The sequence below is a fragment of the Megalobrama amblycephala genome, linkage group LG10, assembly GCF_018812025.1.
Source record: "Megalobrama amblycephala isolate DHTTF-2021 linkage group LG10, ASM1881202v1, whole genome shotgun sequence".
Classification (NCBI taxonomy): domain Eukaryota; kingdom Metazoa; phylum Chordata; class Actinopteri; order Cypriniformes; family Xenocyprididae; genus Megalobrama; species Megalobrama amblycephala.
The window spans coordinates 18396448-18424033 of NC_063053.1; the positions used below are offsets into that span (position 1 = coordinate 18396448).

The 27586-nt window shown below is 37.1% G+C and overlaps 1 protein-coding gene and 2 long non-coding RNA genes across 7 annotated transcripts in view; 1 reads left to right on the forward strand and 2 right to left on the reverse strand.

Moving 5' to 3' along the window:
• The window catches only part of unc5b (unc-5 netrin receptor B), a 63117-nt gene that overhangs the window by 32970 nt on the left and 2561 nt on the right, over positions 1-27586 (forward strand). For 3 of the 5 annotated variants that reach the window (XM_048205093.1, XM_048205094.1, XM_048205096.1), the window contains 15 exons: positions 10473-10697; positions 11973-12116; positions 13312-13415; positions 13765-13945; positions 15066-15233; positions 15341-15505; positions 17639-17671; positions 21215-21409; positions 21714-22076; positions 23391-23478; positions 24230-24398; positions 24823-25062; positions 25147-25296; positions 27115-27279; positions 27391-27569. In XM_048205093.1, the coding sequence (XP_048061050.1) occupies positions 10473-10697; positions 11973-12116; positions 13312-13415; positions 13765-13945; positions 15066-15233; positions 15341-15505; positions 17639-17671; positions 21215-21409; positions 21714-22076; positions 23391-23478; positions 24230-24398; positions 24823-25062; positions 25147-25296; positions 27115-27279; positions 27391-27569 (2569 nt within the window). Of the gene's footprint in view, positions 1-10261; positions 10698-11972; positions 12117-13311; positions 13416-13764; positions 13946-15065; positions 15234-15340; positions 15506-17638; positions 17672-21214; positions 21410-21713; positions 22077-23390; positions 23479-24229; positions 24399-24822; positions 25063-25146; positions 25297-27114; positions 27280-27390; positions 27570-27586 lie in introns of those variants that run through there. The other 2 variants (XM_048205091.1, XM_048205092.1) reach the window with 2 other exon arrangements.
• LOC125276987 lies at positions 10135-21336 on the reverse strand. Its single transcript, XR_007186788.1, has 3 exons — positions 21200-21336; positions 10451-10563; positions 10135-10275 (listed from the first exon to the last, which is right to left on the reverse strand). It is a non-coding gene; the product is annotated as an uncharacterized LOC125276987 (long non-coding RNA).
• LOC125276988 lies at positions 24291-27551 on the reverse strand. The gene is made up of 3 exons (XR_007186789.1): positions 27410-27551; positions 27037-27218; positions 24291-24428 (listed from the first exon to the last, which is right to left on the reverse strand). It is a non-coding gene; the product is annotated as an uncharacterized LOC125276988 (long non-coding RNA).

The following is a 27586-nucleotide window of genomic DNA, read 5'->3' on the forward strand; positions in this document are numbered from 1 at the left end:
ACTGTAATACATTATATGTATTGCAAACATATACTGTTTTTTAAAAATTATATTATATAATAAATACTATAACATATTCTTTTGTCTACCTTTTATCCTCCATGGAAGTAAGAAAACCAAGCGGGTTTGGAAATGTCATGAAGGAGAGTAGCCTAAATAGTGACATAACTTTCATTTTTAGGTGGACTTTCCCTTTAAAGGGTTAGTTCACCCAAAAATGAAATTTCTGTCATTAATTACTCAACCCTCATGTCGTTCCAAACCCACAAGACCTTTGTTTATCTTCAGAACAAAAGTTTTGTTTGTTTTTTGTTTTATCTCCCATAGAAAGCAATGAAATTAAAGTGAGATAAAAAAACCTCTCAGATTTCATCAAAAATACCTTTATTTGTGTTCCGAAGATAAACAAAGGTCTTACAGATTTGGAACGACATGAGGGTGAGTAATTTCTTTTTTGGATGAACTAACCCTTTAAGAATCAGTATTTAAGTTACAGTATATGTTAATTTAGTCAATGTTTTATCCAAAGCAAATTTAAACTCATGCCACTGGTTGAGCCAGATTTCAATTTAGAAAATGTAAATTTAATGTCTGTCATTCCATGCTAAACACTTTTTCAACTGGTGGCAAATTGGATTTTTACGATATTTAGTTTGAGATCATCTGGTCAAGTAGCTGTTTTTTTTGATGGATTTTTGGGAATGACCAACTGTTGATATTAAAAATAAACACACACCACAGCTGCTGTTTGTTAATATTCTCAGTGGTAATTATAAAGCCTCATGGGGGAGTAGGTGTGTCTGCAGCGGAGGGGTGGAGTCAAGCCCAGCTCTTATGCAAATAATCAAATATCTATGCTTTCATGACATGTGCTCTTTGTGTCTGTTTACACACCATTATACATCTCCAAAGGGACTTCACCATCTGCGTACGTGCGCGTATATGTGCATATTTGTCCGGCGGCTTTTAAAATGTGCTGAATGAACGAGAGCAGCATTCTTGTCAGTTCAAATATCTGTTGCCAACAAACCCTCACCTATGCCAATCTGCCAGCCACCCTGGAGACTCAATCCACCCACCCCCACACACACACACACACACACACACACACACACACACGCACACGCACACGCACAAACATTCCCACATACACAGGACCGAAATAGCCCTGTCACACTAGTGCTTGTTAACATGCTAGATTCAATCAAAGGCGTGACATTTCTGTCTCCGTGATGATTCCCAGAGCCATTATTCTTAGATCTTCCTCTCGCACCTCATTTGAGTAGAAGCATGTGTGTGTGTGTACATGCTAGTGTTTACATGTTGCTGTGTGTGTGTGTGTGTGTCAGAGAGTGAAAGCCAAGTGATAACATGCTCTACTGTCCTAGACAAGAAGCAGTGTTGATTCTGATTCAGATTAGAGAGAAAATAGAGACTGATAAAGTGAAGGGCATTCTGGAGAATCCATTTAGGATGAAATATGTCTTTTATGTTAACTGATTGCTTTTGTTCTTTTATGTTTTGTATCTCTTGTCCTCTACCATCACTCTGTTTTTCCAGACACGTTTTGCCTCCTCCTTTATGCTTTGGCAATTTAGCAAGTAAAGACGAACAGTTTGTTTGTGTGTGTGCAGTGAACTCGACGTGACCTTGTAGAACTGCGATGTTACTACTTTCTTTACTTTAGATGTGCTAATGGACCGCTGAAACCTGTCAATATACACCTTACTCGCACAGTGTTTATATAAAAGCACTTTCTAGTAAGCAGTGTCACTCTCTCTTCCTGTCTCGAGTGGTTTTTATCTGTTCTCGCCCAGTCTTGTCGTTTTCCTCCTGTCCTCTTCATACTTTTTCCTTGATTTGTTTCATGTTCTTCCTTGATACTTCTGATCCCCATCTTCTTTTCTCTTTACCCTTGATTCCTCCTCTCAGCGTAGGCCCAGATGGTATCAAGAATGATTTTCCTCACATTTTCTGTGCTGCGTTTTAGAGGAAATCCACAGAAGTCTGTAGAATTGATTGAAATGTGGCCAGATGTGTTGTAGTAAGATTAATAGGCATTCATTAGTAACTGAAAACATAATCAATAAGGCAAAATATTGAATAAACTAACTTGGGAGGAGTAAAAAATGTGTAGAACAGAACATGTCCAGCTCATGTTTTTGTCCTTGCTCCATTTCAGATATTATGTGTGTGTGTAAATTCGCTTGGAATATCAATCACTCGTAATTGTCCCATAAGAAACACCAGGGGATTTTTTATTATCCATCTATCATTGTCTATCTGTAGTCCAAACTGTGTGCCATTACTGTACAGTGTTACTTTTTTTTTTTTTTGGAGTGTGTTTTGGCTGCATTTGTCTAATCAAAATTAGAGTAAAAATTAAAATAAAAATAATAAAAGTAATATTGTGAAATATTGTTATAATTTATAATAGTTTTCTATTTTAATATATTTTTAAATTGTAAACTTATTCCTGTGATGGCAAAGCTGAATTTTCAGAAGCCGTTACTCCAGTGTCACATGATCCTTCACAAATCAGTTGTGTACATTTGTTTGTACAGTTGTATACATTTACAGGATTATTTAAATAGAAGGTTCAAAAGAACAACATTTGTTTGAAATAGAAACCTTTTGTAAAAATGTTAGTCTTTACTTAGCCTGACTTCGTCATACTCATATTCTAGGCAGAATGTGAGTCTGATACTGCTCCATTGCACTTGAATTATGGGGCGTGTCTTAACCGAACCAGTAAAAACAAAAAACTCTGCACTCAATTGGATAGACCTACAACCAATCAGAGCAACGCAGTAAGTGACGTATGTTGAACTTGTACTTAAACTTCTGCCGAATCCCGTTGGAAGGACGGCAAACACATCTTTCCCATCGACAAATGCCTTGATTGCGGTTCTTTGTTCGTCTTTTAAAATTAATGCGCAGTCGATTTCTTTTATTAGAGACGTGATAGCAGAATCTAAACATCTTACTTCTCCAGCTGCAGTCATCGTTGGTGAAAACCAATTCAACCCAAGCGCTCTTTGATGACGTGGGTGGTTACGTAACCGCAGATAGCCTGTCCATCATCGATTAAAGCCCGCCCTGGCAATTTGATTGGCTCGGCCTTCTGGGAGCCGAGCATAATTACTCCACAATGGATCGAGTCCAGACCGAACTTCCCGTCCAAAAAATGTTGTGGGCGGGGTTCGGGCTGGCACCCAGGCTAGTCTTTACTATCACTTTTGATCAATTGAATGCATCCTTGCTTAATAAAACAGTAGTTTAAAATAAACCTTATAAATTAACCTTTTGATGTTCATTTATAAAACTTTTTTATTTTCCATTGTCTTAAAAGTCGTTCGAATATGCACATCACGGCAGATGTTTTCTTTGTTTTAAATATCAATGTATGTGTATTTACTTACTCTAAAGCCAATATTTACTCTCATCTGATGCTTTGAAAGTATTAATTTTGTACCCTGTGTGTTTGAAAGAGGTTATTGTGTGTCAGTAATGATGCAGCCATTATAAGATAATTTCTGCTATGACTGTTGTAGTTAGCAGAGATGCTGAGAGAATATTCCCGTCAGCTCAGCTGTGTGTCACTTCCTCAGACGCAGCACCCTCATCAGCAGCAGGATATAGCTGGGCTATTACTGAGAAATAACTCAAATGATCATGTTATGTTCACTAGAGACAGACAGAGAACTTCTCTCAGCCTGCAGAGGGAACAAAGTATGATACAAAAATATGAATACAGCAGTAAGCTGCCTTAACATGCGTTACAGTGATTTTACCTCAATAAATCTCTGTAAACGTGGTAAATCATGTTTGGTAAATCATGCACAACTTTGAGTAGCATACAATACCGTTCTAAAGTTGTTTTTTTTTTTATTGAGCAAGGATGCATTAAATTAATCAGAAGTGACTGTAAAGACATTTATGCATTTGTTATAAAATATTTCTATTTCAAATAAATGCTGTTCTTTTGAACTTTCTATTGTTTAAATCCTTAAAATTTACAAAACTGTACAACACAACGGTTTTCAACATTGGTAATAATAATACAAATGTTTCTTGAGCAGCAGATCAGCGTATTAGAATGATTTGGATCATGTGACACTGAAGACTGAAGTAATGATGCTGAAAATTCAGCTTCCATCACATTACCACATTACATTTTGAAATATATTAAAATGTAAAAACCGTTATTTTAAATTGTAGTAATATTTCACAACATTACTGATTTTACTGTCATTTTGATCAAATAAATGGTGGCCTTGGCGAGCATAAGAAAAAATCTTACAACCCTAAATTTTTGAACAGTAGTGTATTCCTTTCATTAACAGCGATAGAAAATACACCAATGTTCAGTACATAATTATTAATAACAATAATCACAAACACAATACTCCTGCCAAGTTATATTGTCCATTAAATTACCCATAGGCTGATTATGGTTGCCAAGCAACATGGCAACATGATGCATTAATTTATAATTAAACTGATGTGTGATAACGGCTGTCTGAAAATCAGCAGTTTTTGGCTTATCCAATCAGATACAGTTACAAGAACAGGAAGGATATTGTTTCGAATAAAGATAAATCGTAACAGGTTGGAGTAGCTCAGGTTATATCAAGGTTAAATCTTAGATGAGTCAGTAACACCAGATGTTTTCTATGCAAATTGCTGTAAAGTGATAATTATTTTTGAATTCGTAGAGTGTGTTTTTGCAGCTCTGCTTGTTTTGTGTTGAGTGGTATAATGTGTGTTTGAACAGAATATCATAGTTGAATCTGTGAAATTGTTATCCGTTTTCCTGAAATGTCTTCTTTTATGTTCTACAGGAGAAAGAAATACAGGAGAAAGATTTTTTTTTTTTTTATTATTATTATTTTTGGTCAATGCAATGGTAGTCAATGATCACCAAAACTGTTACCAACATTCATCAGATATGTTATTTTGTGTTCCACGGAGCAGGTTTGGGACAACATGAGGGTGAGTAAATGATTTTTGGTTGAAACATTAAATGATCTGTCAGAGCAGTATATTCTGTATTTCTGTTAATAAAAAATGCTAATAGGTGAGTAGTCAAGACCACTTTAGGGTTGAAGATTTGAGACATGCTAGTACTTACGGTCTCTGTGGGCAGGATTTTACCACCCATTTTCACCGCTTGTGGTCTGACTGTTGAGAAATGTTGATTCTTAGCATTGATGAAGTCCAGATCCTCTAGATTTCAGAAGCATCATTAAGAGAGCTGCAAAGTTGAGGTTAAAGCTGTAGTCAGTTTATATACTGTATATATAAATATATATATATATATATATATATTATGTGGACTGTAATGACAGCCCTTGTAAGCTAATGATAAAGTGTGGCTCCCATGACTGCAGACATTCTGGAGCTAGCAAAATTACACTGTCTGATACCCTCCATGGCTTTTTGAGTGAGCGTCACCATTCTTTTGTGTGTAATTTGTGACTTCCCATTGTTCTTTTGTTTGTGAGAGAGACAAGACAGGTCCAGGAACATTTCTGATTTTATTCCGCATCATTGTTAGCCATGTGTGTGTTTCTTTGTGTGTGTGTGTGTGTTGTCCCTTTGAGCATTTTTGTTTCTCTTCCATCGCAGTCTTAACTCTAGAATCGCATCACACACATCTCAAAAGTGCAGCTGCCTCTGCTTCGGATGTTGTCTTGTTTTTGTGTTCATGAGTATGTGTGGTTGTTTGCACATATGTGTGGATGTTTACACCCTTCCCAGAGACCGAGATCTGGGAGGCTTTGGTCCCGGCTGTGTCTTGTCTATCATTACCGTGATAAAAGACCTGCAGTCGGGGGCCTCTTAAGAGCTTCCCTCTTTTTAGTAGTGCCAGGACCATTCCAGCTAAATTGTGGGCTGCCAAAAGGCCTGATGGGTATTCTTGTCTGCTCTTCAAACTATGTGTGAAAGCAATCTTTGTAAAGTTAGTGTTCAACCCAGTGGAGGGCCAGCGTTTTTGTTTGTCAAACTGCTCATCCAAAAAAAAAAAACATTATCTTATTTTATTGTTTTATCATTATCTATTTTATTGATTTTAGTTCTTAAATCTATTTATTTTGGTCATTTTTTTTATTTTTATGTACCCTTCATTTGCTATTTCTTTATTTATTAACTTAGACAGGCAGGCAGGCAGGCAGGCATGGATGGATGGATGGATGGATAGATGGATAGATAGATTTTCAGTTGGTGTGTGCATCTAAAATCTGACATCTTTCCATATGTTCAGTCTGTATCTCTGTCTCACTGATTCTTTCTCTTTCACACTGATTTTCTCACAGGCTTTGTCACCCAAAAGATCCTGCATTCACACACACACACACACACACACGCACACGCACGTGAAAAACTCTCTTACACATTCTCACTCAGCTTCTCTCGTTGTTTCGACAAAATGTCTTGATTTTTTTCTCTTTCTCTGTGTGTGACAGGGAATGACAGGCTATGTTTTTGACTGGTGATTTTCTGTAGCAATCGATGCCATATGGAGCTAGTGTGGAAAAAGAGAAACACAATTGCTTATCGACAGAGAAGTCAAAGTCTGAAAAAGACAAGCTGACAGCTGTCGGAGGAGAGAATGACACAAAGGGAGGAAAGGAGAAAAGGGACGAGAGAGAGAGAGAGAGAGAGAGAGAGAAAAAAAATAGAGATGCACTGTTAGTCAGTGGCACAATACACATTCGTCTCAATATTTGTTAAAGTGCTGTAACGATTGAATCTCTGTTAACAAAGTTTTTTTTTTTTTTTTTGTCGTTTTTTTATGACATGGAGAGTATATAATAGTGAGAATTATATTAACAGCATGTTTTAAGGATGAGATTGGAAAAAAATGTTTTGTGTTTTTGTGGTTTGTGATCCTGATCAATAGATAGATAGAACACTTATTTTATTTTATTTTATTTTATTTTATTTTATTTTATTTTATTTTATTTTATTTTATTTTATTTTATTATGCCATATGAAACACCAGTACCTGCCATTTTTAAAAAGCTGTGTAAACACACAGTTTATACTTACTCTATGAACATGGAACACAGTGGTGGATGGCATTTACCTGTCGCATTTGTCTGCAGCTTTGTGTTTCTCAGCCTTGATGATATGAAGTTGTCGTAGAAGATTTTGTCTCTTAGTCCTCCTTTTTGCTCTTTCAATCGCATAACTTATGTTTACATACAATATCACGAGGCCCACAACATACAACAAAATCAAATTTGGTTTGTGACCCCGATCAATAGATAGTTAGAACACTTTTTATTTTTTTTAAATTTAATTTAATTGAATTTATTTATAGATCCATAGATACATGTCTCTTAATGTTTTCTCGCTGTGAGCTTGGAGAGAGGACGTACTGTAGCTGTCACGTAATGACACAAAGTTGGATTGACACTTTCTGCTAGGACCTTCGAGTGGCCTTCCAGCCACTGACCTATCTGATGTGTGTGTTGATAAATTAGATTTTGTTGTGTGTAGAGCACACAATAACACTACACAGGGCTTCACCCATTTCAGCATGTATTGTGAAGTAAAATTTCAAGACGCTGTGTCTTAAATAATATTGAGATATTAGGGGCTTTCGCACCAGAGAAACGTTTCATAGTTCCTATAACTATTGGCGGAAGTACACGCTTTTTTGCATGTTCGTACCAGGAACAGGGAAAGATTTTAGTTATAGGAACGCCTTTTGGGAGGGACTAAATTAACTCCTACTTCAGAATAGGGTCTAACCCAGTGCAATAGGAACTACCAGTGACATACAGTAAGTGTACGTTGATTGGCCGAACACATGCTATATACGAAACACCGGTACCTGCCATTTTTAAAAAACCATGTAAAGCCGTTGTACTTACTCTATGAACATGGAACACAGTGGTGGATGGCATTTACCTGTTGCATTTGTCTGCAGCGTTGTGTTTCTCAGCCTCGATGATATGAAGTTGTCGTAGGAGATTTTGTCTCTTAGCCCTCCTTTTTGCTCTTTCAATTGCATAACTTATGTTTACATTCCATTTACATTATCACGGAATCCACGACATACAACAAAATCACAGCTCCGATCATGACGTTGTTGAATGCCACGCTTCACATCACTGTCGGCCAGCTTACGTTGCTTCAGAGTTCCTACTGGCGGTGCAAATGCAACCAGGAAAATGGCCCTATAGGAAAATGTAGTTCTCTGGGAACCGCCCTGGTGGCTAGTTGTGAAAGCCCCTATTTTTATTAGGCTATATTAACTGAAATACCAGCACTAAAGATGTAATGACTTGTTTGTGATAATGCATTAGTGTATTCTGGTCTTTGGTCAAACTGTATGATATGATAATACTTTATACGAAGTCTGAAATTTTTCTTTTTTTTTATCTATGTTCACAATTATTCAACAAAACTGGTCAAGCCCAGTTTGTTTGCTCTCTTTCTCCTTATCTCTTATTCTCCCTCTGTTCTGCCCTTTCTATTTCAAACTGACCTGTATGGTGTTCCTTCCTCTTTGTATGTGAAAACACCCTCCCAAATCCAATTTTCAGTTTGCTCTTCCCTCACCTCTTTCACCTCTGCAGTCTGCGGACAAGTCCAGACCCCTGTACCTCTCACACACGCTTGCTCCATCAAACACAGAGGTGCACGAAGACGGCTGACCCACATGTCAGCCTTCAGAGCACTTATGATGTCCTCTCCCCACCCAGTCTCTGACGCTCTCTCCAATTCTGTCCTTCATTCTTTCTCTTTATATTCGAAATTCACCATTTATCAAATTCTGACCAGATGCGACTTTCAGGGGCACTTAACTCATATCCTGAACTGATGTGGATCGATGTTTCTGCCTTAAGCCAGAGTTTATATAAATATAAATGAAGTGCCTGCAACCCCTTCAGCCATGACTTATTCACGATACAGCACTAGCCTCGAGTACCTTATTGTTTTTATAAAACGGTTACCATACAATACAAATGTTAAAGCCAAAAATATGTATCAATGCAACTTTCATGAAGTAAACTTTCACTAAAAGCCTCCCTTCCGCCGGAAAAAGTAGTCCCTGACCGTGAACAGCAACAGAAGTTACATTATTACGCCATTAGATGGCGACAAAGACTGTCTTTATGAGTGTGTCAGTCAGTAGCAAAGACTTTTACATTGAAAAGACTGAATTGTTCAAGACACAACTGACAAATGCTTTGACTAGCGCTGTCAGTCACGGGAAAACCCCTTAACTGTTAAAAGGGCAAGATAATACATCGGACATTTAAAAGCAGTCATAGCTATGTTTTATCGTGAATAAAACACAGCTATTGACCAATCAGAATCAAGGACAGGAACTAACCGTTTTTTATTTATATATATATATATATATATATATATATATATATATATAGCAACACCTATAAGTCCAACCTCATAATTGCTCCAACAACCAGCATCAGCATATGAATGAGAACTAAATAATATTCATGCACTATAGCAAGCTAAGTTATGCCAACATAATGTTTTAGTCACATCATTACAATGCCAAATGATGACAGTTGTATGTGCGTGATAATTAAAGCAGTTTGTTCAACCATGAGAGCATTTGCAGTTTAATGGCCGAACTCCCTCCTGTTATGGCCAAAGGGAGTTGTCATCTCCCTCAGAGTCTTATTTTGTTTGTAATTTTCTTTGTTGTCATTTGTGATTATGCCTGTCAATGACAGAGCAACTCTGGGATAAATTTTAGGCTTGACAGTGCAGACTAGGGAAGAATAGAAAATCAAAACAAATTATGTGCAATAACCTTGTATTTAATTGGGGGAAGGGGAGAACCAAGGACATCTGAACATATGCTTTTAAGTTACAACACATTATCACCCCACCATAATTAAGGATAGTCAGAAAAATACCATTTCACAGTTGACAAACCTAAAAATTTGTCAGCTTGGAAAAGTGTGTACTACAAATCACAGAAAGTGCAAAACAACAACTTTACCATTTTGCCCTGCGGGGCCGGTGTCTTCAGACCTCATTTTCACTTGGTAGTCAATAGCCTGTGTAGCGTTTAATGCTTGAAAGGTTAACAGCATTGTCATGTTGGAGGTGACAGGGCCTGGGCGCGGAGCCGTGAAACATGCTGGCCCCTGGATGAGCTCTGTGCTGTGGTGCTGGGAGGGATCTGTCACTGGGAAAATGTCAAGGGATAATGCGTGATCACTGGGTGTTTCAATGGAAGGTCAAGCTCCCCTTCCTTCATCTTGGCTCTGTTTAAATTCACTGGGATGGAGAAGAGCAAATGCTTTATTACTAGAGTACATTTGAAATGCCAGGGACCAAGACTTTCTCAACACACACCGACTGTCTCGCCATTACCCCTGAGGCCAAACTCATTTGCTGTGACAGATACACGCTTGTGAATACACACTCGCATAAACCGTACACGTGTTCTTACCGCTCTCTCTTTGGTTTTGTAGATGGCAGCGATTACAGCGAAGTTCTCCCGGATTCGTTTCCGTCTGCTCCGGCTGAACCATTGCCGGAATTCCAGAGCGAGCCAGAGGACGCCTTCATAGTGAAAAACAGACCTGTCAAACTTTCCTGCAAGGCTGCTCCTGCCACTCAAATATACTTCAAATGCAATGGAGAATGGGTGAACCAGAATGACCATGTGACCAAGGAGAGTCTGGACCCTATTACAGGTAAAGTCTGCTATATAAACCAAAAATATGTGGACACCTGAACACAAGACCCATTTGTGTTGTTAAACATTTCATATGGCATTATACATTTCAGTTCATCCCAAAAGTGTTAAGTAGGGTTCAGGTGTTTGACTGCTAAAGTTTCTGTGTCCTGTACCATAGGGATGGCCCCTTCCCAGACTGATTCCAGAAAGTTGGCTGTACAGAATAGAGTGCAACAGTCAAGTTCCGGAAATAAAAATTCCGTTCATTTTCTCCATAGAGGAAATGATTTTGAATGATAACTTATAAACCTTGAAAGACAGACCTACTGTGAACATGTTTGTTTATCAATGGTATAAACTTCTGTTGAAGTCATCAGCCTGCATTGTATCAACTTATTTTTTAGTTAATTGTTTAAGAGCAGAATTCCTGATGAAAAACTACATTACCCATGATTCTGCAAAAACATCTCCACCAATTCACCCACCCACTCCCATGGAGTGTGAATGACGCAACTGAGTTCATCTTCTTACATTCTCAAACTACTTAAATATTTTTATATATGTACAGTAGTCAACATTTGAAGTGTATCAAAAAAGTTCATCAAAGTTGTCCTAAGAACTGAGTTGTCCTAAGAAGAAGGTTTTAGGACAACTTTGATGAAAGGTTTTGATCCACTTCAAATGGTGACTACTATATATATTGTAATAAACATATATGTTGTTTCTATAAACACAAGCAACATCTTTAAATCAATAGTTTTATATTTAGCTGTTGTTTTTAATTCAAATGTGTCATTCGCTAAGCTTCATGGGATTGTAGTTCTTTCCTCATTAAAGTACAGTCTTGTACCTTTTGTCTTTTTGTCCAATTTTCTGAGGGAAACCTGAATCATAATATTATCACCCTGTCTGTTCTAATCAAGCATATTTTCCTTTAGTGCCTATAATCTTCCCAATAACTATATTTACATTAGCTTTACATTATTGTAAATATTTTTTTATTTTCATGATTTTTTTTTTTACATTTTTAAAACAAAATAATAAATATATTTTATATAAATTATTAATTATTTTATTTTTATTATATTTATAAATTTGTATAAATAAATACCTTTTATTATATCTGCCAAATGCGTCAGTGTAAATGCAAATGTATTATTTTTAAATAAAAAGCACAGTCTGGGAGCTTGCAATTTCACTACACTCAGGATGTATCACTCTGTGACACGTAGGTTTGAAATGTGATAGATATATATTCACGTTTTCCCTCTTTTCATTTTTCCTGTCTTAGGTCTGGTAGTGAGAGAAGTAGATATCTCTGTCTCCCGGACGCAGGTAGAGGAGTTGTTTGGGCTGGAGGATTATTGGTGCCAGTGTGTTGCCTGGAGCTCGGCAGGCACCACAAAGAGCCGGCGGGCTTACGTCCGCATCGCCTGTGAGTTTGTGTTCAGCAGCTTATGTGATCTGTCGGTGTGACATGCCTTTTGAGGCAGGCACTCTGCCTTTAGAAGACAGCACCTGAAGAGAAACCAAGTATTTTGACTATAAACACTCACTATTTTTGCTTATGCTATTTTAATCCATAACACATACATTACCGTTCAAAAGTGTGGGGTCAGTAAGATTTTTTTAATGTTTTAAAAGAAGTATCTTCTGCTCACCAAGTCTGCATTTATTTGATTAAAAATGCAAACAAAAACAGTAATATTGTGAAATATTATTCCAATTTAAAACAGCTGTTTTCTATGTCAATATACAGTAAAGTGTAATTTATTCCTGTGATCAAAGCTGAATTTTCAGCATCATTACTTCAGTCTTCAGTGTCACATGATCCTTCAGAAATCAATCTAATATGATGATTTGATGCTCAAGAAACATTTATGATTATTATCAATGTTGAAAACAGTTATTTACATTTTTATTTCATGATGCTATGATGAATAGAAAGTTCAAAAGAACAGCATTTGTCTGAAATCTAAATCTTTTGTAACATTAAACACTATCGTTCAAAAGTTTGGGGTCAGTAAGAAGAATTTTAATTTTATTTTTGGGGGATAGAAATAAAATTAATCAATACTTTTATTCATCAAGGATGAGTTAAACTGATCAAAAGTTACAGTAAAGACAATTATAATGTAAGAAAATATTCTATTTTAAATAAATGCTGTTCTTTTGAACCTTCTATTCATCGAAGAATTTTGAAAATTTTTTGTACACAACTGTTTTCAACATTGATAATAATAATGAATGTTTCTTGAGCATCAAATCATCATATTAGATTGATTACTGAAGGATCATGTGACACTGAAGACTGAAGTAATGATGCTGAAAATTCAGCTTTGATCACAGGAATAAATTACACTTTACTGTATATTGACATAGAAAACAGCTGTTTTAAATTGAAATAATATTTCACAATATTACTGTTTTTGTTTGTATTTTTAATCAAATAAATGCAGGCTTGGTGAGCAGAAGATACTTCTTTTAAAACATTAAAAAAATCTTACTGACCCCAAACTTTTGAACGGTAGTGTATGAATAATTCTTTGCTTTATAATTAAAAAAAAATGGAAAGACTTTTATTTGTTGTTTGTTTTTGGTTTAAAAAAGACAATTTCTGTGTTTATCAGACCTAAGGAAGAACTTTGAGCAGGAGCCACTTGGCAGGGAGGTGCGTCTGGAGCAGGAAGTCTTGTTGCAGTGTCGTCCACCAGAGGGCATCCCGCCTGCTGAGGTGCCATCTCACCTTCCTATCCTTTCTGTTATTGTCTCAACCTCCAACTGGATTTTTCGTCAGTTTGTTTAATGCATAATAACAAACAATGTTTGATTGCTTGACGTTTACAGTTAAACCTGTGGGCGGGGGTTGCTTTAATATTGCAGGCTTTGATAAAACATTCAACCACACAGGATATTTTACACTGTTCATTTTCATTAAATTACACCTCTTTTGTATTCAGAGCATGGTGCTTTTTAATTTTCAATTCAAATGATTTTAAGTGCAGTTTTTGGTCCTGTTACTCATCATTCTTCTACAAACTGAATGGATTGATTTTTTTTTTTTTTTTTTTATAATGCCACAGGTGGACTGGCTGAAGAACGAAGAGCTCATTGACCCGGCGCTGGATTCTAACTTTCTAATTACCATCGACCATGACCTAATCATCAAGCAGGCTCGACTCTCTGACACGGCTAACTACACCTGCGTTGCTCGCAATGTGGTCGCTAAGCGACGCAGCAGCACCGCCACACTCATCGTCTATGGTAACCACTTGACCAGTCAGAATATTCACAACACAAAAGAAAACTAGAATCGCCCCTGTTGTTTATGAATATTACATGAAATACTTCATCCTTATTGGTCAGTCCCAGCATTCTACAGTCTATAATGATCCATAACTGTATATTTGACCTACACTGTGCTAGTTTGATGTCTTTCGTATTACTCTCTATTGTGTTATTTTACTTCTTATATAATCAAATAGTTGAAATATATACACTACCATTCAAAAGTTTGGGATCTGTAAGATTAAAGAAATTGATATTTTTATTCTGCAAGGATGCATTAATTGATAAAAACAAAGTGACCGTAAGAACATACACAAATGTCTATTTTAAATAAATGATGTTCATGTGAACTTTCTATTTATCAAAGAATCCTGAAAAAAATGTTTCACGCTTTCCTCAAAAATATTAAGAAGCACAACTGTTTTCAGCATAATAAATAGCATATTGAAATGATTTCTGAAAGATCATGTGACACTGGAGACTGGTGTAATGGCTACTGAAACTTTAGCATTGCCATCACAGTAATAAATGTATTTTTTAGAATAAATTCAAATAGAAAACATAAATTAAATTGTAATAATATGTCACAATATTACAGTTTTACTGTATTTTTGTTCAAATAAATGCATCCTTGGTCAGCATGAGAAACTCCTTTTCAAAAAAAAAATAAAAATCTTACCAACTCCAAGCTTTTGAACGGTAGTGTAAATAATATTTCAGCACAAAATTAATATTTTGGTTCATTTATTAATTCATTTGATCAGCACCTGTGTAATAAGTGGGATAAAATACATTCATCTGGTCATTATTGCAAAATAAACCCCTTCAGGATGTTTCAAGACCCTCTCTGCTTCAAACGGGTCCTGGTTAGCCCTGTCAGGGTTTATGTAATGATAATGTCTGGCTGACTGTACATTATTCATGTATGATATACTATGCAACTCTCTTGTACATCTTATCCTGCTGTATGGCTCAAAGTGGTTTCTTTTGCATTGCTGCTTGTTTTTTCTTTTATAGTCCAGTTACTGTAGGCTCCATTCTCCTCAGATCAAACTGCATGTCTCATGATATGTATATGTACATCTTCCTTCCTTAGTGAGTGGGGGCTGGTCATCCTGGACAGAGTGGTCAGAGTGCAATGCTCAATGTGGGCGGGGCTGGCAGCGACGGACACGCAGTTGCACCAATCCAGCACCACTCAATGGAGGAGCCTTCTGTGATGGCCCACCATTCCAAAGAGTCACCTGCACCACCCTCTGTCCAGGTGAAGACTGACATCTGTCACAACTTCACATGACACACTTGTATAACCCCCCACTAACAGATTCACACATGATCCAGGGCTTAATTGCTCATTATGTATTTTCCTAGTGGATGGAGGCTGGACAGAGTGGGCCAAGTGGTCCGCGTGCGGGACGGAGTGCACACACTGGCGCAGCCGTGAATGTCAAGCGCCACCACCCCGTAACGGAGGACGTCACTGCAGCGGCAGCATGATGGAGAGCAAGAACTGCACAGAGGGACTGTGTGCCCGCAGTAAGTCACATGACCCAGCATCAACAGTGACAAAATGTCATTTTTAAAGTAAAATAAAATATAAAAAAGTAAACTTATGCTGTATACCAATTCGCATACTATCTGTCTTAAATAGCATTTGAAATTAGAATTAGTGTGTCCTAAACCATAGTATGTTGAAATGAGTATTCCAAAGATACCTGGATGGTCTACTTTTTCTGGTTAGAATCCGAAGTGCAGATCCGTGCACACTTCTAACGGCTAATATTGCACTTTGGATGAAGATTCAATTAGAACTACAAACACAAATAAAAAAGTATTAAAAAACTACAAACATGACAGATGTGTGAGACCGATGTTTGAAGGGTTAGTTCAGCCAAAAATAAAAATTCTGTCATTAGTTACTCACCCACATGTCGTTCCACACCCGTAAGACCTTCGTTCAACTTCGGAACACAAATTAAGATATTTTTGATGAAATCCGATGGCTCAGTGAGGCCTGAATTGCCAGCAAGATAATTTACACTTTCAGATGCCCAGAAAAATACTAAAGACATATTTAAAACAGTTCATAGGACTACAGTGGTTCAACCTTAATGTTATGAAGTGACAAGAGTACTTTTTGTGCGCCAAAAAAACAACAACAAAATAACAACTTTATTCAACAATATCTAGTGATGGGCGATTTCAAAACACTGCTTCATTAGGCTTAAAAGCTTTACAAATCTTTTGTTTCGAATCAGTGGTTCGAAGCGTGTATCAAACTGCAATGGAGGCCTCACTGAGCCATTGAATTTGATCAAAAATATCTTAATTTGTGTTCCGAAGATGAACAAAGGTCTTACAGATGTTTTGGAACAACATGAGGGTGAGTAATTAATGACAATTTTTATTTTTGGGTGAACTAACCCTTTAATCAGTATCTAACCTGACGAAAAGATATTTATTAAATGTTATCCACATTATATTTCATCTGCAACAGCATTGTGAACTTTTATAACGATGCGTTTGGTCATTAACTTTTAAATACATCGTTATGGAATCATGAGGAGAGTTCTCCGCATAAAAGACCCATGACTGGCAGATCAACGTGCCACTACATTTCTCTCTGAAACGGTAGGAAATTAAATTTAATTGAATGTGGAGGATTTTAACTGTGACAAGATGATTGACAGGGCAGTTTAAACGGTTACAGGTAACTAAGCGACAGAGCGTCCGTTAAAGATGCAGTTATGATGAAGTGGTATTTCCCAAAGCTTGCATACTCTTCTGCTACATACTCAAAAGTATGTACTTTTTCCAAACAAAAAGTCAACATTTTCCTTTTTATTTAGTTTAACTTGATTTTTACTAAAATAACTAAAACTTAAAATGTCATAAAAATGTCAAAACACACAACAAAATGAGTAAAACTTTAACTAAAATTAAAATGAAAACAGAAAAATAAAATTCAAAATATTAAAAAAAGCATAAAATGGTATTTAAATGATACTAAAATAATGCTGGTCCTCACATCCTCGGAAATGAGTTAGCACAGGGTTCTGAGCACAGATGGACAGGAGGGTAAACGGTGAGCTTTGTGCAGTCGGACGAAATGTACTTTAACGCTAGCAAGTGAAGAAACACATCAGCCATGTGACGGTGAGCCAGATTCATCTTGACATGGGGTGCTCATCCCAGGGCTGGTTTTGGAAGAGCACAGCTGACAGCATTGAATACTCTCAGGAGAACATCAATAGCTTGCTCACACACTCTCTCACATATGCACACACTGTTCAGCCAGAACACAGTGCAGACTGGAAGTTTTAGTACGGTCTGTCTGGGTTTAAAACCCAGATTCGAGCATTAATAATGCAGCATAGACACGCACGCACACACTCATATACAGTATATATCTGCAGACAAATGATTCCTCTAGTGCCTACCATCCCTTGAGAGCTGTAAGATATTTACATTTGCTCTGCCTGCCATAAACCTACAGTATGATTTCAGTGTGTATGCTTTGATGTTTCATTTGCTGAATCTTGTATTTGCATTTATTGATTATTTGTTCCACTTTCATTTGCAGTCATCTCTGATCTATGCTCATAACTTTGTTCATCCATCCTTGTGTTCATTCTTTGTTTTTTTCTGTTTTTGCCTTTTTTCTAACAGATAAAAAGGTTTCTATTGAACATTCAAGCCATCGTAAGTTTTCCTTTTAATAACTGTTTTTTTTTTTTTTATTTGACACTTCGTTGCATCCACTTTTCACCCTCTCCCTCTGTGTGCCTGGCTACTTATGTGATTGTGTCTGGAAATATTAATCTAAAAGATGCAATATATGTACGATGTGTGTGTGTTTGTGTGTGCACTTTTTCACTCTGTCATTTCTCTCCTGTTCCTCTCTTGATATGCAGCACACTTGTCTTTCATGATAAAACAGAGCCACATGAAATAAAGTGAAAACATGTGAATTGAGATTATGAAATATAGATGACAGCACCTCATAGTCTGTTAAAAATTATCTACAGACATTTTTTTAAGTTTTACCATTTTATTATTGATTGATTGATTGAATAAATAAGCAGTCCATTTTTAAATTATCTACAGGCATGAGACATATTGTGCAGCTTGGGGGTTGTTTTTATGATTATTTATTTATTTTCTTATTACCATTGCTAATTTTAATTTATCAATTGCAATATGTAATATTTTTGCAGTAAAATATCCAAGAACCACTAGGCCAGTGTTATATATTTTGTTCACTTGAGTACTTACAATATCCCAAATGTTTCCAACTATTTGTAAATCGTGAGAAAATTGCAATTTTAACCAAGGCTCCGGGACGTGTGAGGAGTCGCTTTTCAATTGCATCATACCCGCGTTACCCTCGGTTTCCGGTTTTATTTTAGTAGAAACCATGGAAACACCAAAGACTCTTTAATATATTACATGTACATGTTTAATAGACAAGGGAACATCTGTTTTGATATATTTATAGACAGAAAACAAATTGTTGTTATATAGCTCAACACATTTAGTCTTATTGTTTAAATCAATTTTCTTTATTTTTTGCGAGTACCATGCTTTACCATGCCTCAGAGAAAAACACTATTTTGTCAAGTTGCTAACATAGCATAATCAGATGCAGCTTTATTTTTATAAACAGTAATACATAATTTTCTCCATCATACGTTTTAAAATTAACTGCATGCCATTTTTCAACACAAGCCATCCAATATTTAATATGATATTCTAAAATCGATCTATCTTACTGCATTGTGCAACAATGTTTCACAACAGCCGTCGAGCAAACGCACAGAGTAACGTTATAACGTCATTTTCAACACGCTCAAATAAATAGAGCTGCGTTCCCTCATACTCATGACCGGAAAAGCGGAAGCGGCGCCGGCGACTGTGGCATAATAAAAGTTCTCCTGCTCGCGAGGAGTGTGTTGCGCAATCGCTCCAGCGGCCTCGTTCAGCTCCCACAACACTCGGTCCTGCTCTGCTTCATACTACAGTAACGTTAATAATCGCATCCATGAACATGATTTCTTCCCGACTCCAATCCCTATTCTTTTGCACCATCCGTTGAGGTGGAGACCACACGTCCCAAGATTCCGCTCTAAAACTTGGCGTCATGAAGCTACGCCTTTGTGTTGAATAGGCTTCTAGCGACCTCTAGCGGACAAAATTGTTACATATTGTACCTGTCAATTTAAATATAAAATAAATTAAACCTTTATATTACTCAAAATTCACTATAATTGTACATTGTGTAGGCTGTCACAATATTTTGGAACTGACATGTAGCACTTCTGTTAATTGGCCAAGTGAACATAGTAATAGCCTGAGAGTCTCAAAATGACCAAATATTGTTTGATTTAATTGGCTTGGCTTCAATATAAATTAATCTTTCATCATTAGCATTTAAATATCATTTTCAGGCATAAGAGGTTGTTCAGTATATTATGCAGAGTTATGCAATTTATAAACACACATACACACACACACAGGAAAATGTGCAGACGCCTTCCTGGAAGATGATGTATAATACATATGCAGTCTTGGTTCAGAAATAGAGTGCTTTTTGAAGACATTGAAGTTAATGACTGTGCATCTTACTGGCCCAGAGCGATCAATAGTGTAGCTTACAGTTCAAGTGATGCTAATATTCTGAGATCAATGTGACATTCAGCACTTGAGAGACCAAAAAATAACGCACCTAATTCGGCTTGGTTCCATTTGCTATAATAAGTTAAGATGGCTGTCAGGTTCACTTCCGTCCCGCCACGTGAGCCCTTTTGCCCACTCTCACTCTTCACACGTATCTGCTCTCTTCCTCGTTTTTTCTCCTCTATGTCTCTTGGGTGCAGTACCTATGTGATCACCTCTATCTCTCCTCTCCTCCTAAAACCTTTTTATAGTATACTATGTAAATATAGTGCTTAATTCAGCGATGACTGAATAAAAAAAGAGACAGGAATCAGGAGTCAGGGAAGAGAGTCCCATAATGGTTAGATCTACAGCACCCCCAACTGTTCATACAGGTTCACGGCACCTAACCCCCAATCACTCTCTGTGTGCCACAGCAAAAATGGCTGCCCACTGTTCCGGGTGTGTGTGTCCACAGTATTCACTACTCATGTACAGTATGTGCATTAACTTGGATGGGTTAAATGCAGATGACAAATTCTGAGTATGGGTTACCATACTTGGCCTTCACATGTCACTTTCACTTATCCTCAGACCACCCACAAACTGTTTACTGACCACAAAAATTGCAAGCATCACCAGTTACAATCTAATTTGCCAGTTTTACTTCCTGGAAATAAAACAGTTGAAGTATTTGAAGTATTGCATATCCACCTTATTTTGCAATGCTATTTTCTGTGAATGTGCGAGACTTCTAATACATTAGCAGCTTTAGACCTTAGTCAGATTAGACGCCATATTGAATTTAATGTGGTTGAAAATGAGGCTGTGAGGGATAGACTTACAGTCTTTACAATGGCAGGCACTGTACAAAGGTCCTAGATCACATCATTTTCACAACTGAAAGCTCTCAAAATATCTTATGGAGTTTTTGTTTTGTCAGTTGGACAGTCGGTATGTTGTTAAACAACAGTACAATCCATTGAACAAACTGTACTTCTATCCCTCACAACCTCATTTTCATTCCTGTCAAAATTGAAATATATGGCACTACCCTGATTAAGGTCTATAGGTACAATAATTGTAAATAACTAGAACAATAACAAAGTGCAGTAAACAGTAAAACTATTTGCGCTACAAACCAGTGTTTATAAGTATGACTATACATTAAAATAGTATAAGAAATACCAGTTTGCAATATCAAGCTGCATTTACGAGCTGTTTTGTACATCTAAAAATAACATGAAGCAGATGACACTGGAAGCCTCACACATTGAAGATAAAAATAGTCTCACCCGTACTTACGTTAAAAATAAGGTGGATAAACCTCTGTAAATTATACATAAAAACAAAACAAAAACTCAGATTGGTCACTTTACATGCTGTTGTTTCCTGTATAAGTGGGCAGCTCTTGACCAGAACAAGCTACAAGGCTTTATGCAGATAGTGAAGAGTCTGGGTACTAAGCTCTTCTTTTTTTTCCGACCTATTTATTTTCCTTTGATCGCATTTTTGTGTTGCATAATGTATTTATTAACATCAGTGACAGGTTTGTATGTATGAGTAAATCTGTACCTGTATTTGTCTCAGCTCTTGGCCCCGGTGCTGGTGTAGTGGTGTACGCAGGACTGGTGGGGGCTTTGCTGCTGTGCGTGATCCTCGTGCTGTGTGTGGGCATCCTGGTCTATCGCCGGAGCTGCCGCCATTTCCATGGTGAAATCACAGATTCGTCATCGGCCCTTACTGCTGCCTTCCACCCTGGCAACTACAAACCACCACGACAGGGTGAGACATCAGTGTTTCCTCACTTTCTCTTCCTTACTCACTTTTTTTAAATTGTTCATTCTCACTCCTCTCACCCCTTCAAACCTATTATAAACTCTTTTTTCCGATATGTTAAGTTTTAATCCCTTCTCCTGCTGTCACCTGCTCTCACAAAAGTATTTAATCTGCTATAACTTGTTTATATGGCTCCTATTTTAAATCCTCTCCCCTTTAATACTCTCATTTCTTAGGCAAATCCTCTCTTGTAACTTTGCAGCTAGCCAGAAACATTTCCTTCTCTCTTTCCGCTTCTCTACTTTGTTAGATAATCCACACCTACTGCATCCGACAGCCCCTCCTGACCTCACAGCCAGTGCCGGAACCTTCCGCGGGCCGCTTTTCGCACTGCAGCAGGCCACCCTGGACTCTCAGCATAAGATCCCTATGACCACGTCTCCCCTGCTGGATCCACTTCCTAGCCTGAAGATAAAGGTGTACAACTCCTCTACCATGTCCTCCCTCGAGCTGCCGACAGGCCCGGGATCTAATGACGGGGAGATCATGAGCCTGAAGACCGTGGGCTCTGGACCTAAAGACTACCATGGACATACGCTGCCCAGGGAGCCCAGTCACAGTGCCAGCGCCACACTGGGCTCCCTGGGTGGTCGTCTCACCATCCCTAATACAGGTAATAGGCTTTAAAGGAGCCGTATATGACTCTTTTATAGGTTTTTTTCAATAATGTCCACTTCTGTTAGTCAAGTCTACTTGTGTTAAATACACAAGTTTGTTGCACCAAAACACACACACCCATATATATATATATATATATATATATATATATAGTACAGTCCAAAAGTTTGGAACCACTAAGATTTTTAATGTTTTTAAAAGAAGTTTCATCTGCTCACCAAGGCTACATTTATTTAATTAAAAATACAGTAAAAAACAGTAATATTGTGAAATATTATTACAATTTAAAATAACTGTGTACTATTTAAATATATTTGACGAAGTAATTTATTCCTGTGATGCAAAGCTGAATTTTCAGCATCGTTACTCCAGTCTTCAGTGTCACATGATCCTTCAGAAATCATTCTAATATGCTGATTTGCTGCTCAATAAACATTTATGATTATTTTCAATGTTGAAAACAGTTGTGTACTTTTTTTTTCAGGATTCCTTGATGAATAGAAAGTTCAAAAGAACAGCATTTATCTGAAATACAAAGCTTCTGTAGCATTATACACTACCGTTCAAAAGTTTGGGGTCAGTAAGAATTTTTATTTTTATTTTTTTGAAAAGAAATTAAAGAAATGAATACTTTTATTCAGCAAGGATGCATTAAATCAATCAAAAGTGGCAGTAAAGACATTTATAATGTTACAAAAGATTAGATTTCAGATAAACACTGTTCTTTTGAACTTTCTATTCATCAAATAATCCTGAAAAAAAATATTGTACACAAATATTTTGTACAATTGTACACATTAAATGTTTCTTGAGCAGCAGATCAGCATATTAGAATGATTTCTGAAGGATCATGTGACACTGAAGACTGGAGTAATAATTCTGAAAATTCAGCTTTGCCATCACAGGAATAAATTACTTTGTGAAATATATTCAAATAGAAAACAGTTATTTTAAATTGTAATAATATTTCACAATATTACTGTTTTTTTACTGTATTTTTAATTAAATAAATGTAGCCTTGGTGAGCAGACGAAACTTCTTTTAAAAACATTAAAAATCTTAGTGGTTCCAAACTTTTGGACTGTACTGTATATATATATATATATATATATATATATATATATATATATATATATATATATATATATATAGTATGTATTTTTCATAGAGTTTGCTGTTTATAAATAGGTTTTACTGTTCTGAAATCTCTGCAGACATCCTTATAGCTCGCAAAATACTGAAACTATTTAATTGAAAATGTATATTGTGTTTTTTTTATCCTCCCTCTGTTCCCCCTTCCTTCTGCCAGGGGTGAGCCTGTTGGTTCCACCAGGGACAATTCCTCAGGGCAAGTTCTACGAGATGTATCTCATTATAAACAAGTGGGAGAAAACAACGTAAGTCAGCCACTTAAAACAGTTTCTCAGTGCCCTGCCCCCATCCCACTGTCATTTCCCGACATATAACTCTTGCATCTATCTGTCACTTTGTGCAGTTGCAAACAGTTCAAAACATCTCGACAGCCCTTGCAGAGCAATATTGACTGCAGAAACGTTTTGACCCCTGTGGCAGCGCTAGGGAAAAAAATAACATTTCAAAACTATGACACAGCAGAAAAACACAAACAAACAAATATGTCTTGAAAACACTGAATGGTTGTCTGAGCTCTGACTTTTTTGCTGAGGCTCTCTCTTTCTTTCTTTCTATACTGTTTTTGTCAGATATGAAATATATAAATATCACTGTGCCTTAAGAGCTTTCAAACTTTGTCTTCCTCTCACCATTTGTGTGCATCATAAATTTTCTCAGAAATTAAACATTTATTGTTAGAGGCATAGCTTTGGCTTGTCTTTTTTGGCACAGTGAGACTTGTTTCTCATGTGGCCCGACACAAGTTTGAATCTGGCATACAGCATTTTTGTATCCCACTTCCCCATCTTTCCTTTCCACTGTCATAAGTAAAAGTGGCAAAAGTACAAAAATAAGTGTCAAAACAAACAATTTTTTCAATCTTATATTACTCCAAATAAGGGATTACAGAATTTGGGCTGTTGTGTTTTTGATGTTGTGCACTTTAATTTGTACTTAATTTGGGAAGTGGCATTGATTTCAGACTGCTTAGCTCTCTTGCTCCGTGTTTTGTGTCAGGTTGCCATCAGATGGTAGTCAGACTGTATTAAGTCCAGTGGTGAGCTGCGGACCCTCCGGCATGCTGCTGAGCAGACCTGTGGTCCTCAGTCTGCCCCACTGTGCACAGCTAGAGCCCCCAGACTGGACCCTCACCCTCAAAATGCAGAACCATCAAGGCGCCTGGGAGGTGAGCATGATGTCTAAAAGATGAGAGAGGCTAGATCATTGGATAATGACAGAGAATCAGTGGAGGAGGAGGGTGGGAATTTGAAAGAAGAAGAGGAATAATGAGTGTTAACGGATGACAAGTTAAATCAGGATATATACTCTTGACAGACATCACATCATTAGACGTACCCCTGGTTTCACAGACAAGGCTTAAGCCTAGTCCCAGGGTAAAATGCATGTTTGAGCTGTTTTAAAATATGATAATGTTAAAATATGTCAGTGCCATTGTTTTATCTCAAGATGCATACCAGTTATGTTTTTTTATATTTATAAAAGCTACTTAAATGTCCTAATTGAACTAAGGCCTAATCCTGGCTAAATCTAAGCCCTGTCTGTGACACCAGGCCATAGTGTAACAACTTTATTTTCCTCCCATCCAATAGGAGGTGTTAACTGTGGGAGAGGAGAGTCTGTCGTCTCCTTGCTACCTACAAGTGGAGGAGCAAAGCTGTCATATTCTTATGGAGCAACTGGGAACGTATGGTCTGGTGGGACAGTCGGCTCCTCCTCGGCCAGCCTGCAAGAGACTGCAGTTGGCCCTCTTTGCTCCTCGGGCCCCGTGCCTCTCATTGGACTACAGCCTAAGGGTCTACTGTATACAGGACACCCCACATGCCCTTAAGGTCAGTCTGCCTGCCTCGTTTAATGGGCCTTCTCAAATTTATTTATTGAAAATAAGCAAAAATCTTGTCGTCTTCTTCTTGCAGGAAGTATTAGAAGTTGAGCGAAGTCTGGGTGGGGTTTTACTAGAGGATCCCAAACCCCTTCTCTTTAAGGACAGTTACCACAACCTGCGGCTATCAATCCATGATATTCCTCATTCGCATTGGAGGAGTAAACTCCTGGCTAAGTATCAGGTGAGAGATTTTGTAGTGTTATTGGTTATATGGTTAGAATTTATAATTTTTCCTTGTTTTGTTTTGTTTAAATAAACCTTTTAGATAAGTACACTTGCATTAACTTGCTCCGTCTGTGAAACGAGTTTGATTTTTGTCACAAATCCTTCTTGGTTTTCAAACCCTCTCCTCCAAACACCTGTGGTCCATTGCATAAGCTGCTTAGACTAGTCTTAAAGAGAGTCACTTCATTTTTTCCTCAAGACTGGTCCTAACTTTTTAAATTCAGTTACATAAAGTGTAGTTTGGTCTACTTTGAAACTGAAAAGTAAGACTTATTACCCCTTGGCTAATTATTAGTTGGTCAAACTAATTCTTAGTAATTCGCCTTAAAGGTCCCGTTCTTTGTGATCCCATGTTTCAAACTTTAGTTAGTGTGTAATGTTGTTGTTAGAGTATAAATAAAATCTGTAAAATTTTAAAGCTCAAAGTTCAATGCCAAGTGAGATTGGACTACATCCCTCTACTTCCTTCTTTAATGACGTCACTAAAACAGTTTTTTGACTAACCTCCGCCCACAGGAATACACAAGAGTTGCGTTTGTAGAGTGTGTTTGTCGCCATGTCGTCGAAACACTGTTATTTTCATCCCGCAGTCCAATCACCGGGTCTGATTCCGGCTCAAATTGATAGGGTAAAATTAAAGACGTTTACAATAACACTGAGCGCGTGCATCTCCACGTTATGGTAAGAGGCGTGACTTTTCCGGGCACGGTGCGCTCAGAGCTGTCGAATCACAACACAGGAACCGCTGGCACAATCAGAACTCGTTACGTATTTCTGAAGGAGGGACTTCATAGAACAAGGAAGTCATCTGCCCGTTTTTATGACAGTGGAAACAGCGGTATACAGATAAGTAAATTATGTGAAAAATACTGTGTTTTTTTACACGCGAAACATGAACACATGTTATATTGCACACTATAAACACAATCAAAGCTTCAAAAAAACACGAAAAACGGGACCTTTAATTGGCTAAGTTTATGCAACTGGCCCTGGTTCCTGTCTGACCACTTTATATAGATAGATAAAAAATAAAGTCCTATTGCTGGTGGTATTTCATGTTGACATTAACATACAAATAAACGCTTTGATTCCTATATTTTCATATACATTTTTTTAGTGAAAGTACAGGAACTGCTGAGCATTTAAGCATTATATATTGTTTGTTAAGGACTTATTTTTGATATTGTTATTATTATTATCTAAAAAATGCTGCCAAATATGGACAACCCCAACCATTGGTTTACATTTTTTAATTACATTTTTAAACCCAACAGTTTGTCCATATTTGACACAACAACCCAGCATTTTTAGAGTGTATAGATTACATGTAATTATAATAATATACATTTATTTTACATGTAAATTATAAAATTATTAGAAATTCTAAATATTCTATTATTAAAATGTTACCAATTTGAGCATCAGAATAATATCAGATTACAGAACTGAAATGAGTTGCTAATGGTATTTCACATTACCTTTAATGTTCAAATAGACAGTTTGATTTGATTTTAAATGTACAACTTTTATATATAACTAAAGGATTTTTTTAGGACTAATTATTATATTTGCTATTATATTTTAAATATTTTTTTAAATTTATATATATATATATATATATATATATATATATATATATATATATATATATATATATATATATATATATAATTGTATAGTATTATTAAAATGTTACCCATTGGAGCATCCTCAGATGTAATTCGTGATGTTCCCTTTCACTAAAAATTTGCCTCTTGTGTATTGTGTGTCCCAGGAAATCCCATTCTATCACATTTGGAGCGGGAGTCAGCGGCCGTTGCATTGCACCTTCAGTCTGGAGAGAGGAAGCCTGGTGGTTTCCCAGCTCACCTGCAAGATCTGTGTCAGACAGGTGGAGGGGGAGGGACAGATCTTCCAGCTTAACACCGACATCCAAGAGGTACAGAAAACAGGATGTAGATATATTTTTATATATGATTTAATAACTTGAAAATAATATATGGTTACTGGCGCTGACATCATTTCCTGAATTTGTGCGTATGCTCTTCAGACCTTGCCCCCCCACTCACCGTTGCCAGCAGGAGGTTCGTGCCTGCCTTCATCTCAAGTGGGCCCATATGCTTTCCGACTGCCCGTATCCATACGGCAGAAAATTTGTGCCAGTCTGGATGCCCCCAGCGCACGCGGCTGTGACTGGAGAATGCTGGCTCGCAGCCTGGACTTTGACAGGTATTTTTGCGTGCATC